The 15,359-nt window shown below is 41.7% G+C and overlaps 1 protein-coding gene across 1 annotated transcript; it reads right to left on the reverse strand.

Moving 5' to 3' along the window:
* Window positions 1-1,063: 1,063 nt before the first annotated feature.
* FKTN (fukutin) lies at window positions 1,064-15,338 on the reverse strand. The gene is made up of 9 exons (XM_032096620.1): window positions 15,145-15,338; window positions 13,802-13,861; window positions 11,697-11,900; window positions 10,025-10,302; window positions 9,150-9,282; window positions 7,426-7,555; window positions 6,179-6,312; window positions 5,806-5,933; window positions 1,064-2,770 (listed from the first exon to the last, which is right to left on the reverse strand). Exons 1-9 carry the CDS (start codon window positions 15,247-15,249, stop codon window positions 2,557-2,559), a joined length of 1,386 nt encoding a protein of 461 aa, XP_031952511.1. The 5' UTR covers window positions 15,250-15,338; the 3' UTR covers window positions 1,064-2,556.
* Between the last annotated feature and the right edge of the window lie 21 nt (window positions 15,339-15,359).

Here is a 15,359-nt window from a genome sequence, read left to right on the forward strand (position 1 = left end):
TAGTGTCTGATTCCAGAAATAGATCCTTGCTTAAGCTTGTGTACAAATGATGATTCCAATTTCCACTTTGTAAAAGCAGAAAGTTGTGGAAAACTGCTACAGAATCATGGGAAATAGGAACTCCCTCCAGATGGAAGATAAGATTAACTAGACAGTCCTTAACTGCACTCAGCCTTGGCTGGCATTTACCTGATGTGTTCTTAGAGACCCCCAAAGTCATAGGTTTTACACATTTCCACATGTAAAATACTCCAGTTTCTATGCAGGTGGATCAATTTGCATTCCTCCCATTTACTTCTATTTCCTACCACCCATGGATAGGGAGCACACACATCCCTTCCTTTTTTTATAACCATCTTTTATGGCTTTTGAACATGGTCTTTTTATGGTCCCTTCTCTTCAGGCAATGCTATTTCTTCGATCTTTCCTTGCCATTATTCTGGAGCTTTGAACACTTTTCCATCTTTAACAGCACATAAATAACATGAAAAACCTTGTTTGCTACAGTAAAGTCAAGGGACTCCGCATATGGCCACTTAAGACCATTAGGAGAACTTAGGAATTGCCCTCCTCTGCAGACCACTTCCAAAATGAAGGCAGTTAGTAAGTTAAGAAGGTAACACAGAATTAAGAATCCATTTCAGGTGAGGCAATTCTGGAGAACCTAAAAGGAACACACCTCAATCTGTCTGTTCCTGTGGGAATGGTAAGGCTTCAGCCTCCTGCTGTGCCTTCAAACAGCAGCAGTTCTATGATGTTCACACCTCTCCTTGGGACCCAACCTGCATCCAAGCAGGAAATCTGTGGCTAGAGCCACTGCACAGAGAGTGACAGGAGATGTGCAATGTGCAATCTGTTTGTGTAAGTAAAGGATCCTTTCCCCTACATGTGGGCATCTACTTTATTCTGACTATTTATTGAAAAATAAAAGCTCAAAGACAAGCAGTCAATAAGCAGTGTAAGAAACATTTCAGGACTTTCCTCTGTGCATTATGTCATGGTAATTGCAGTGAAGTCTGTTAAATGCTGCCCAAGATGACCAAACAAAGGATGAAACAGCATCTTGAGTTGCAAATTAGACTCCCCTTTTAATCAGTGTTAAATACACACTTGAATCTTCTGAAGAGAAAACATTTTAACCTGAAGAATACCTTACAGGTATAATCACCCATTCAAGACATCCTCCCTTTCAGGGACATGCTTTTTTTTTTTTCCCATCAGTCTTTTCATCTACACAGTCAAAAATTGACAGATTATAATTTTCTGAGAGCATCTCTTCTTTCACTCTTAAACATTTATCACATCTGAGAAACTCGCAGGCTTACTGCGTGTTATTACACTGCGAAGTTCAGGACAACAGTTATGAACATGGAAACCACAAGGACATTCTCTTTTTTTTTCCATCCTAAGAAAAAAGTACCAAAAAATTCTACCTGAGAAATTATCCCCTATGATGTTGTGGTTACTTTAGCAAGTGAATCGTGTTAGCAGGAATTTATATCTCTCTCTTCTTAACCAGGCAGAGCTAACAAAGTTACCATGCAACTCCAAGAGCCAGCCTGACAAGTTGTTGCCAGAAGCTGAATAATTTACTCCAGTATTTCAGTGGCAGGAGAAACTGAAACTGACAGGACTGGCAGGATTGCTGCTGCAAATTTCATGAACAGTTGGTATTTGTACACATTTCTCCTTTTCCATAGAGAGAAGACTCTGTTCTGTGAAACAGAAAACTATGAATAACCCCCATTTCTACCTACTTGCAGGAAAGCAGGGATAGCTGTAATTTTCTAAAAATCAGTCAAACCTTTTACAGGGAGAACACGAGAACTGGGACATTAAACCAGACTTTTATTTTTTTTCATGGGGAAGCCATCCCAGCAGCATGCACCTTCACATTCTTAGAGAAGAAAAGAGCAAATTGAAAAATGTCCAGTGTGGATAGTTTCTCCTTCCATTCATTTAGTGTTACACCATTACCAGATACCTCCTAGATGTAAAGCAGGTAGTCCCATGGCTCCTGTGCAACATAAACATTCCACTCCCCAGAGCAACCCCTTGCACATGGTAGGGATGTATCAGTCCCAAATCAAGCACATCTGAGGTACTCGTAACTCTGGTGTTTTGAAGTTAAACAGTCACACAATCTCCCTTGAAAAAAAGAGGAACTTCTCTGAGATTCTCCCATCCTAACCTTCTCTCAAGCTTGAGAATTGAACAGTCTGAAGGTTTTGATGATCCCAGGAATGTCGAAGCCACCTGGTCACTGTTTACATTTAAACAGTCAACTGCCCGTAAGTCCACTGCAGTCCTCTCTACTCCCTTTGTGCAGCAGCTTTCCTTTCAGCTTCCCTTCCCTCCAGTTGCTTTTCATCTTCTCCTTTAACCACCTGGAAAAAGCACGATGAAGTTGAAGAAAATACCTGTTAAGCAAAGGCAGGTAAATGTCTCCTTAGGAAACACACAAGGCGTTACAAAGGGAACAGATGTCAATGCCTTTGGGCACTGGGAAATCACAAAGTGACAGTTCTGGTGACAGACTCTGTCAGCAGCTAGGGGTCAGTAGATTTGGATGACATCATCCCACTCATCAACAGGCCAGACTCCATTGTCCTGCACGTTGGAGGGTGAACTCTTCCAGTCCCACATCTTCACCGGCACCTTCCACTCTGGGCCATAGTTGGCCTCCACATACTGCAGGGTTTCACAGGGCACATGGACCTTGAGCTCCACAAATTCAGTCCAGCACAGAGTAAACTTGGGAAAGAGATACCTGTGCCAGAACAAAAGGGCATGGTCACTGGCAGAAGGCTAGAATGCATCTCTAAGTTCAAGGAGAAAGCAAGCAGCTGCAGAGAGTGGCCACGTTACATTTATACTGTTTTTTCTCCTACACAGTGGACAAGGGTGTTATCAACAGTAACGGGTGAACATTTGCCTCGTGTGCTTAGGAAGGAGCATTTCTAATTCTTTTGTTGCTTGTGCACATATCATTCTGCCACCTATAGGTTAGACCCTGCCAGTTCCAAACGGGATTTAACAGTGACCCTTTATAGAAAGGTGTCAAGAGGGTGATACATGCTTACAGCAGTGGCAGTTCACAGGTAAATTTCGCAGCTTCACCAGAATGACATCCTATAGAAGTATCAGAGTTGAGGTGCTAAACAACACCAAAGTCTACCTACTATTCCTGCAGAGGATCACTCCCACTTCTGAAGTTCTGAAGACTTCCACACACAAAAAAAAAGTCATCCTAAAATTCCTTTTCACAGGTTAAAATGAAACCATAAGCGCTTTGTCCTTTTGTAAAAGGTTTGTGCATTTGTATGATGAACTAGAATTGCCCCCGTGTTCTTGCAAGCATGAAGTGAATTTTATTTCTAAGGTCTGAGCAAACAATACGAGAAATAAAATAATTTTGCTTTATGCCTTAAGTGGAGGGAAAGAACAAAGTGATCACGCATTTTTTGTATATATATCCAGAGACTACTGATTAAACTAAATTCTTACACAAAGTCCTCTCTGTTAAAAACCTACAGAATTAACTCACTTTAAGGATTAAAGCAAACAGCGTGGATTTGATTCCCAGACTCAGTTTTTGTAGATACTCATTTTCTACTGGAGAGTGCAACTGTCCAGTATTAATTTTGCAAACAAGAAGCCTCAACTGTTGCAACTCCAAGACAATATCAGGAGGACTCATATGCTTGTGTCAGGAATGCTGAGGAAGTGTTTGTGCACATGGAAATAAATGTAAACCACACAGCCAGACTGTGAGGGTTAGACACCAGCTCTCCAAGGAAACAGAGGCTAAAAATAACTCTGAGAAATATTTTAGGGACTCTATGAGAAATGCTTTAGTTCTCCACCCTTTTAGATGTATAGAAAGTACGCCTGTGCAAATACTTAACTTCCTGAAGAAAACATCTTTTACCTTTCAGTTTTAATCTTAGAAGAGAACTCCTACCCTTCTCCCTGACGATCTAGTAGCAATCAACATCTCTACCACATAATCGGCTGGTGAGATTTCTTTTAAATTGCTAGAGTGGATTTAGAACTCAGCATGACCAATCACTTCTCTTCTGACTGACCTCCTCACTTTTGCCTCCCTCCAAAATTCTAATAGGGCTGAAGACTGAGCAAAACTGAGGGTCATTCTGGTGTTGCACATATTCAGATTAATCACGCCAAATGCTCTCACATCTCACAGTAACAAAAGCTGGATCTCTTTTCTACTTTCTGAGGATGTGTTTGGCATTACTTGGGTAAGGATTCTGAACAGCTACGTTCTGTCCTGGCTCAGGGCTTTTATGGTGGTAAACAAGCAGTTTTTCCTGCTCCTTTTCTGTATGCATCAAACTAAGAAACACCAGCTCAGAAAAAGAGGCTTGGCTTCCTTATGATGGTATGCCTAAGCAAAGTTATTATCTGATTCTCATTGAACTAGAAAGCCACGTTTGGTACTTTTAAAAAGCTACCACCAAAAATAAGTACGAAGCTACAAGAAAAGGAGAGAGTTTTGTGAAAGCTGGAGTTCCAAAAGAGCTGTAATATCCAATGATACAGAAGCTGGAGTTCAGCACATGGTCACATTTACCCCCTAATCTCATGTCTTGGACAAGTCATTACCAAAGGAACAGGGGAAAAACATCTCTCAAGTATCCAAGGGTTGATGCTACAGTGGAATTTTGAAGGAGCATGTCAACTCCATTGGCATGGAAACAGCAACGGCAATTTAGATGCAACAGAAGCACAAAGAAAAGGAAAGGAATTTATTGGTCAGATTGCTTTTCAGAAAGCATCACACAAGAAAACTGGAACTGCTGCTGTATTCTAAAAAAAAAAAAAACTCTGCTACACAGCACATTTTCTGTGGGGATATTCCAAGAGCTCTTCCTTTAGTCCATTTCTAAATGTGCCTTTTGAATCTGGTTACCAAAGTATCTTTCCCAGTCTTTATTTATCACTTCAGAACAAAGATAATGAAGACAAGGATTTGGACATTATCTCCAACTGGATGACAGTGCTCACTAAATTCTCATTAGCTATATATGAACAAATACATTTCAAGCAAAATATGAAAGATAATGAAATCCTATAGAAGCCAACAAGGTTTTCAACTAGTCTGCAGCTATCTCCTTCTGAGTGAAGTTGGGTGATGGAAATAAATCTAATTGTCAAAACGTATATTCAGTTTGCTGAGTCGATTAGGAAGCTTGTTTGCTGATTTAATACTGAAAGGGGTAAAACAAGAAACATGGGATCCTATTCAAAATTCCATTTCCAGAACATGAAGAGTAAGGCCTGCAGGAATCATCTGCTTTGCTGTCACAACACTGCAGCCAACCCAATATTCCAAATTGCTACCTCAAAATCCCAACTTGTGAGTTTTACTGTGCAAGAAGAGTTGAGGCTTTTTGCCATAATATTTCTTCATCAAGACAGAAGGATTAATCTTCTACTGCAAAATTAGGTTTTGCAATAAATACTGTTTTAAAGACTTTTTCTCATCTTGGGTGTTTATGTAACTGGGAGCCTGTCACAGTCAGATAAGATCTGCCTGATACATGATACACCAGCCCTGCTCTTGATTTCACAAGAGATCTGCCATTTACTCTCTAGTAAGGCACAGGACTGTTCTCTCTCTGCTTCACTGGTCTCAGAGTGCAGAATCTCCACTGATTCCCCTCTGACATCCACATTTCCACAAAGAGCACAGACTTTGCTAGGCAACAGCACACAAAATGCCATCAGTGAAAACTAGCCTGTTCAATTTCTTTCCTATTAGTAGTACAAATCAGCTCTTACTTAAATTTCTTGCCCGACTTGGCCTGAGTTCCTCCATTCCATATGTAGTCATCCTCTTCATAGAAGAAAAAAATATCAAGTTTCACACCATCTTCTCCCTGAAAGGAGAGTTCCAAGCTGTCTTCCACCTGGAAGACAAAAATACACACTGTATCTAACATAAAAATACAAAGCAATTTGTCAGCAGAAAACAAAATTTATTTTCATGAGATATACAGGGTGACTTCTATTCTAACTGAAGAAAACACACTAATTCTGCGTTATTTTTAAACTTTTTAAACACTTCTGCAACTGAACTCAAAGTTCAGAAAGTTTCAAAAAAACTCAAACCTACAGAAAGACACACGGAGTAAAATGTTCATTATCTATGTACCTTGCCAAATTTGTGCTTCAGTGGCAACCCAGCTTTCTGGAAGGCTGGAATGATATCTGCTTTGTAGTCCCTTATAAAGATTCCCAAATCCACATCTTTGCTGTGAGGAATGACATTGCACTGTCTATACCAGCCTGTGGGGGAAAAAATAAACCAGAAAAATCCCAAAGTACTTAATTCAGGAATAGGAATTCAACAGAACCAAAGCAACACAAAAATGAACTGTCCTAAGATGACCAGGCAGAAGTCTTTGGCTGAGGCCATAAACAAGACTTCTGCCTTTCTTTAGTATGGAATGAATCACATCAAAGAAAACAAGTATTACTGCACTTATAGTCATCTCTCTCCTCTCAGAAAGCCAAGAATGCAAGAGAAAAAAAATATAAAATATCTTCAGTTTTCTAATTTAAATGCATTTATATTAAAAAAAAAAAAAATATTCTCTATCTGGGCCCAAAACTAATCAGCAATGAACAGCTACACAGCCACAGCTGTGCTTCTGATTTCCAACTATTGTTTTATACTGCATCCAAAATGTTAATCATCTTTCAGTCACCACTGCAAAGCAGAGAGACAAGAAGTGGGACACCCTTTTGTCTGTTTCATTAAGGCAGCTTTTAGTAACTGCTCATTCAGAAAATTATATTCCCTAGGATTAAATAAATACAAGCCAAATGTGCACACACGAGTTTTCACAAACTGTTTCAATAACAAAGGAATCCTCACCAGTGATAAGACACTACTTCTACCTTCAGCAGAACTGAAAACTTGCATTACCTACTCAAATGCACTATTTTATTAAAAGTTTGTTTTTTAAAGAAAGTAAATAAATGTAAACTGTATTTTAGAAGTCAGTGATAAGCATCAAATTGCATGGGAAGTAAAACAGGGTTAGAGTGTACATGGACAGCAGAAATATGTGCTCATCATTGCGTTTTCCAACTGGCACTTCAGTGAATTCCACGTCACATAAATTAGGGAACTGTTGATTACTTCGCAGCAGTGATGAATACAACACAGGTAATTGCTAACAACACCAAATGCTTCACTGGAAACTTGCCCAGCATCTCCACGGCCCAGATTTCTAAAGAAAAAGCTTTTTTTCAAGAGCAAAAAGGCCTATTTCAGTACAGTTATTACCTTCCAACCCAGTACGTTTGGCCTCTGCTGACATCACAAGCAACGGAGGATGAAGTGTTTAAAGTTTCAGATGAGTTTAAAAACGCAACACAACACAAATGTTTTACCGAGACACGTTCCACTGCTCAGCCAGAACTTTACTCCCAAGTTATTCAGTGTCAAGGCAGCCAGATGAAGCAAGGATTTTGCCTTTTTCCTGAATTCCACTGCATCAAGAGAGGCATCATCAGGATACAGCTGCAAGGCAAGAGTAAGGAAGTTACTTGCCGCTTCATTTTTCTCACCGTCCTAGGAGAAAAGGATCTTTAAAAATTTATTTAACTAATACCTGTTTTCACATACATAGCCCATTTTCAGAACATGCACTGGAATGACAAGTTAAAATCAAAACTCTGAATCACCAACCTTCCTTTTTTTCCAAATCATCAGAATGCAAATTAACAGTAGACTAGAATAAGAAAATAGGTATTAGACACTGATTCTCAGCACTTGGCAGCAACACGGGTGAGCCCTTGTTCTGCATATGCTGAAGTCAATTCCCGAAGTCCCAAGGGGAACACATGGACAGATTCAGTCCCTGCCAGCACATCAAGGCTTTTCCAACCTCCAGAACTCCATGATCAATTTATTTGGCGCCACCAAGTGACAGAATTGGGTGTTAAGTTTTACGGGAAACTGCCAAGGAGAAGAAACTGTGAGAACACAAAAATCTTCTAGACGCAACTGCAGCAAGGTCTGCTGTCCATGCAAAGCCAAAACCATCACGGAAGCCTGGGCAAACACGACCAGTTCTAACAAAGGAACAACCACGCAGCTTTGTAAAGGATTCCTTTAAGAGCTTTAGGGCAACAAGCAGCCAAAATGAACTTTTCAAAACAGGTGCCAGCTGCCTATCTCAGTGTCAAAGCTCCAGCAAAGTTCAAAAAACATTCATGGGCACATTTTCTCTGCCTGTGGTGATTTCTGCCTGGAGACTGAAGTGGAACATACTTTCCTGTCTTTTGCACATGAAGGGACAACACATGGATGCCCTTGTGACCCTCCTGCTACACAAACAGGGATCTACAGCCTACTAGACTGAACAGGAGTGGTCCTCCCTTTCCCCAGCACCTGAAAGACTGAGGAATGGAGCCTCCAGTGTCCTTTTCGCCCTTCCATGAACTCAGAGATGGCTCAGATTCAGTGGCCTGACTCTAACTCTGCAGTCTTAACTGTGAACTCTTGGTCAGTTTATATCTCGTGCCTTTTTCAAGTTAGGACAAAATGCTCCCCACACTGCAGCAGAGACTGTTCTATCTGCTAAATCAGGTAGCAAAATTCTAAAAATAATTCTCCGAATAAAACATTAGCTTACACAGTCAGAAAAGCAGCTAAATAAGTCACTTTGGAATGTGACCATTTCAAATACGCCAAACGAAGAATATGGAACTGCAGGACATGGCTCAAAAAATGTGAAATGAAACACTACTCAAAACTTTGAAGATTGCCATAAGGAAAGTTTTCAGCCATGAAGATACAGAAGATCTTAGTTTTATTTACATGAGATCCATTTAACAGTAAGGCTGTGTAAGAACTATGGATATGTTGGCTCCCTCTTGGAAAAAAATGTGCTTACAAGTGAAAAAAAAAAAAAGGCCATGATCTCCAGGTAAAGTTCTGCTTTCATTACCACTTAGCAAACTGTTTGGAACAGAATCAAGGATTGTATTCAGCTTTGTGCATGTGAACAGTCCCATTCAGGTCAAAAAACACCAGTGAGCTGTTCTTAGGTTTGGGTCAATCAGTGAAAACACACATTTCATCGCAGAGACACCACCTGGTTACCACTAACCTGAAAGAAAGCCCGAGCTTCTCTGTACCTACATTCAAGAAATCTAGAGTGGGACATCTCCTCTAGAAAACTGGACGGATTTTTTGGAATTTGAACTTTTAAGTCATCAATGGAAACAAGCAGAAGTTCTGGCCTGCAAGGAAAGAAAGATAATACATTACCCCATTTAATTCCTTTACAAACCACACGGCACTTTTTCCTTTAACTTGGGTTATAGTCTTAATGCACGCTACTGGCAGTGATTCCGCTGTCCAAATACAGCCAAAACCAATTATAAACAAAAAAAGCAACAAGAGCTTCAACAAATTCCCTATACATTTCAAAATTTTGTTTAAAAAGAACTCCTACACCTCCAAACCCCAAGTTAGTCTGTCAGATCATTGATCGCTTTACTGACTCATGACTTGAATTTGTTCAAAGATGTTGTTCAGTGCTTTCTAAAATTCAGCCTGTTTGGTTGTTTGAGATGCACTTAAGAATCAAATTTTACCCTGTACTTTGAGGCTATTTGCTTTTAAAAATTAAAAGCTGTTCAGCCTTCATAACGATTGAAGTGGGATTATTCAACAGCTTACACAGTTTACTTCAAACGTGTAGGCACATATCCCATACAGATTCCACATTTTAAAAGGACGAAAGAACTGGATCAAATTAAGGGAAAAAGTTTAACAGATTTCTTTTGACCTGTGAAACGTCTCAATACTTTCCTCATTTTCTCAGAAACGATGCTCTCAAAGCCTGCACTTTTGGAGTCTGAATCCCACATGAGCTGAATTTTATAACCTGACTTAAGGAAAGAGAATAGTTTTACACACAAAGGAAGTCATTTTCGGGGTGCCACGATGACTTTCTCCTTTTCCCTGTTGTGAACTCACTTTTCGTACGCTCCAGGGTAGCGACCAAAGTGGAGTTTCCGGAAAGGCACAAACTTTCTGTCCATGTGTTTCTTGAGTCTCAGGGGTCCGTGCCAGAGGAAATTGCCACTCCTCTCATAGAAGACCACCAGGTGAATGGCATGGGATGCCAGTTTGAATATGTAGTGCAAGGGAATTTCCACCCCAGACAGGTCATCCATCCCATCCAGGCGGGGGTCCTTGTTTATGATCTTTAGCCACTGGAACCCCATTTTCTCAGCTGTTCTAAAAAGGCCCACCTGAAAATGGGAGAGGCAGGAGGCAGAGCAGGCTAAAGATTAGAGAAACCAAAATTGAATGCTAAATGCTTATTATTAACTCACACCATTCCCCATTTCTACTTTTTAATCAGACTTCAGCACAAATGAATCAAAAATTTCTAAGAGCTTGAAGACCAGCAGCCACAAGCAATTCCAAACACCAATAAAACAACAAATAAAGGTTGTAAGCCATGCATGGATTGGGTTTGTTCCTTGCACCCTACCCTGCATTCTCAAACTATTCTCTGCAATTATTCTTCTACCAAACTTGGTGTTCCTAAGTCCTTAAATACCAACACCACTATACAAAAATGATTACTCCAAAACCTTCTTTAGTGGGGCAAATATAAATCTCGCCAAACACTGAACGCTGCATTAGGTAACAGGCTTTCATATTTCCACAAATAAAGGGAATTAAATTCTGACTGATTAAAAAAAAAACAGAAAACCAGTCAGCATCTGAAGAACCTTTCAATTTCCCCTCTTGAAATGTTTTGTATAAGCATATCAGCTTCTCCTCTGAATCATACAGAAATTATCACTGAGACACAACGCAATGGGGAGATGGATTTATCTCAGTGTGCTGCCACACAACTTTATTCTCAGTTTCTTGAATTCCTTCACAGCTATGAGCAAAACAACTGCCCGATCAGGTCTCAAGTGACATCCCTCTTCACTCAAGTTCTTCAGTGAAATAGTCACAGACCATTTCAATGTCTTCTGCTTTTTCTAATTAAAAAAAAAAAAAAAGAAGAAGAAGAAAAAAGGTGTTTACCACTGGTATCTTTAGTCTGTATAAATTAATCTAATAAATATTTCCAGACTACACTTAATTGATGAAATAATTTTGGATTCAATTTTGTCCTTCATCATGCGCTACACCTCTATTTTTAACACACGCATTAAAAAATCTCCTAATACCACAGAGCAGCAGTGATACCAACACCTTGAGTGAAATGGTATTAAGTACAAGGATGTGCTAAAAGAAATGTAAACCAGCAGACTGTGATAATTTTTCCAGACTTGTCACATCAATACCTGCATTTTCTTCTTCATAAGTCCCCAAACTCCAGATTTGTAACAGCTGCACCTACATTACATGTAGGCTCAAGGTTCTCCTCCTTTCTTTCTTTCCTTTCTTTCTTTCCTTTTGGCATGGACTCTTACTACAAGTGATTTTCTGAATATTGCAGACAGCCTCTAAAAACTTTTAGCTATAAATGACTCTTACTGTATCCAGGCTAGTAAATGGGTAACTTTTACTTCAAAACACAGATCCCTCTGCCTAAAATATTACCACCACATGAATTCAAACATGAAAGCAATATGTCACAACATCAAAGAACAGCACAAATGTGAAGACAAGCACTTACTTCATGTTTCCATGTTTTGTCCAGCAGTGCAAACGTAGTGAAGTCTCTTGGAGCACAGAAGTACTTGCATTCCGGGCTGAGGCCATCAGGAGAGCTTCTGATCTGCTCAATGTCTTTATCAACCAGTCCCAAAATCAAAGGATCGATCAAATACACTGGAATATTGTGACTGGATATTAATCCTAGGAACTTCCTAACCACATGCTGTTTGACAGAGGACAGAAACACATCTTTGCATTAAAACTCTTTAACAGAAAGAAACCCCAGCCCACTGAAAGAAGAAAATCTTATCTCCCAATACACATCCTCTGAGTGTACACTTCACTTTCATGAACAGTTGTGAGACTGAGTGAGAAGGCAGGATCAAGTGCCTCACAGAATTTGGATTCTGGTCTACCCAGGGCACTCAACACTGCATACGGTGTTAAAAGCTGTAGCAAAAGGGTTCTGTGCCTGATGCAAGGAGCTATTAACTTGGTCCAGTGCAGAACATTAATCAAGCACATTTAAACATCCATGGTACACAGAAGCCACTTACAGCAGTCACAGTCACCCTGCTACTTAAATGTATTCAACTGTAAAATTTAAATTTAATGATTTTAAAGCTCTGGCTTCAGACAGATGTGAAAACACGAGGGCAGGATGTGGGTCAACAACAGAGTTTTGGCAGCAGCATTACCTGTGTAGTACAGGCAGAAGCAAGGCCACCCTCACAGTGATTTCAGCTACATGGAGCTGAAAGGTAAGGGATGTGCTCGTATTACTTCTGTGACTAAAACTGACACACCAGACTGATGAACAGGAAAAAAAACTGGGCAAAAGTACCTGCTTCCCCTTCCCCAAGCCATCAATACTCTAAGAAAACAGATGCTTTCAGTTGAAACTTAAATAAGTCAAAAAACATAAATAATGGTAGAAAGACATGACCTTGATGCCAAGTCATCATGAGAAATGTCTTCAAATTTATTATTTTGGGCACATCACTGCAGGGACTCTGAGGAAAGCCTGGAGTGCAGTAGGTCCCTGGCAGGATCATGGAGCATCCTTTGTCACAAATGATCTCGTAAGAGCAAGTTAAACCTTTAGAAGAACTCTTCCCACAGACTGGAAGCCCCCTGTGAGCATGACACCTCACACCTGGTAGGCAGCTGCAAGGGGTGTCACCTCCAAGGGCTGTCACCTCCAAGAATAGCAAGGCATTCCTGGCACAAGCAAGCAGTCCACAGAGCAGCTAGTTTGGATTATTTCCAGGGACAGCTCTTAACCAGAGCACCTTCCCTCTTGCTGAGCAGAAACCAGGCCTTTAAATGGCCATTCTGCTAATTAGCAACATTGCATCCAATCGGAAAGGCAGCCAGCTCCCAGCACATCCTTCTCCTTAACCATCTGTGCTGTTTGTCCACTGGGAGATCAGTTAACAAAAGCCTTCTGCAAAAGTGTTTCCAAACAAGCCCTAACTACAAATATGATAACGGAGCTTCTGATTCCCCAGGGTGGGCGTTCAATCTCGCAAGCCGGAAGCAAGACACAACAAACAGATCCCATTTCCAGCACCTAATGGCACTCCCAGCACTGGTCATGAGGGCTGGAATGCAGAAGCTGGCAAATGATGAAATGTGACTTTTTCCTGCTTGGGAAGCACTTTACGCGCCAGCACAAGCAGGCAACACAGAACAGTGAGCAGATTAAACACCTGGAGTGGGCAAAGGAGGACTGGGCGACCCAGGACCGTTTCAGACTAACAAAGAAGCTGCACGGCAAACCAGCCAATCTTTCCCATAGTCAGCCTGAAAAGACACAAAACCCTGGATCAACACTTCTGTCTCAGAAAGAACAAGTGTTGCTTCCAGAAACATTAACAACACAACTGAGCACTGCACTGGCAAAGGTTGTGAAGCTGTAACTGTTTCTCAAGTTTACTTTACACTGATGTTCTGATACTCTCTTTACCGAGCAAAGTTACAAAGTGTATCTCTTTGTCTTTCAAAGCAGAAAGTGCCCAGGGAAGAGTGAAGAGAACTGGACCCTGAACTGGCAGTTCCAAGCGAGTTCTCTCTCTCAGAGACTTGTGGAAGAGCTGCATGAACCCGTGACACTGTACGTACCCATCGAGTGCTGTCTTGGCCTGACTGGCTTCCTCTGACTTTGGAAAAAGCTGCTCCATTCTATTAAAAAAAAACAAAATAATAAGAAGGGGAGGAGAAGGGAGAAAGAAACCCAAAATTTCGGGTGAATCCTTGCTTTCTTAACATGACATTCAGGGGGCTTTATCCACTTTATGGTTATGGCTGGGGTTAGGCCTCTGGTCACTCAGCTACAGCACTGAATGTGAAATCATAAACAACTGCTCTGGCTTAAGTATATCTAGAAGGACAACACAAGCCCCAGGGACCTCCAGATATGCAAGGATTGCATGGTGAGGCCTCAGGTTTCCAAGTCAATGTGCCAGTAAATGTAAAATAGGAGGATGACAAACCCTGTCAGGCAAATACCACAGGGGCAAAGACAGCAGGGCTATGCCTCAGTCCTTCCAGGTGTAATCCTGGACAACTCAGTTTTAAAGACAGCATATTCACGTGAGAGTCAAGGCAGCTCATGGCTCAGCTTCTGGCTTTTCAAAAGCACAAAGAATTTCTCAGTTGTTGTTTTAACAATCAGAAACGGTGAGAAGGAAGTCGAAGGCTGCAGCAGCACCTGTCACTGACATTGACTGCACTTAATAAGGAAAGAAAAGCCAAAAACCAAGTCAGGACACTTTGAAACCTACACGGTTCTTCTGTAAAAGTAAAGGGAGTTCCTTTGTTGAGTCGGGGTTGCAACTGTAAACTATGAAGCCAGCAGAGGATTTAATTTACTGTAACATTCACCTCTTTTGCTGTTACCGAAAATCGTCTGCCTGAACATTCCAGGCCAGGTATAAAAGGAGGAACAAACAGCATTCCAGCTATAAAAGCAGGATTTAGTCTGTGACATCCGGCACATTAAGAGCACTGAGTCACAAAGCGCTAAGACGACTGAAGAAAAAGTTGGATTTCTCTCTGCAACACCAGTGTCGGAAACCCTGCAGTCAGCTGATGCTGTCTTCCTTCGGCAGAGCCCTCAGACAGCGCTCGGTTCGACTTCGGCGTCAATAAAAATCACCGAGCAACGAGAGTTGAGGGTTAAAAGCCGTGGCGGCTCCAAGCTGGCGGGGGCATCATTCCCTCCAGGAGAAAATCAGATGCCCCTGGCTGACACAGTGACTTGGATACCAGGCTGGGAACACAAACCCGACTGTACTGGTGACACCAGACACCGGCCTGGGCTCCCCCGCCCACCCTGCCGGCGTTCCCAGCGGCTCCAGGGAATTCCGGCGGCAGAGGCAGAATTCCGGAATACATACAAACGCCGATACAGCGCTCGGCGGGGAAACGCAGCCAGACGCGGGGCAGCGCGCTTCCTCTCTTACCTTCTGCGACAGGTAGAACTTGTAATAGCACAGCTGGAAGAGCAGGAAAACCAGGCTAGTCAGCGACAGGAGCGCCAGGACCACGTTCCTGTTGATTTTCTGCATCAGCGCCCGGGCGCTCCGGGAGCCGCTGCCCGGCCGCCCTCACCGTGATGCGGCTTCACGCCGGAAAGCGCCGCCGCAAAGCGCCGCCCGCCGGCGTAAAACGCCCCCCC

The sequence above is a fragment of the Corvus moneduloides genome, chromosome Z (assembly GCF_009650955.1).
Source record: "Corvus moneduloides isolate bCorMon1 chromosome Z, bCorMon1.pri, whole genome shotgun sequence".
Taxonomy (NCBI): Eukaryota; Metazoa; Chordata; class Aves; order Passeriformes; family Corvidae; genus Corvus; species Corvus moneduloides.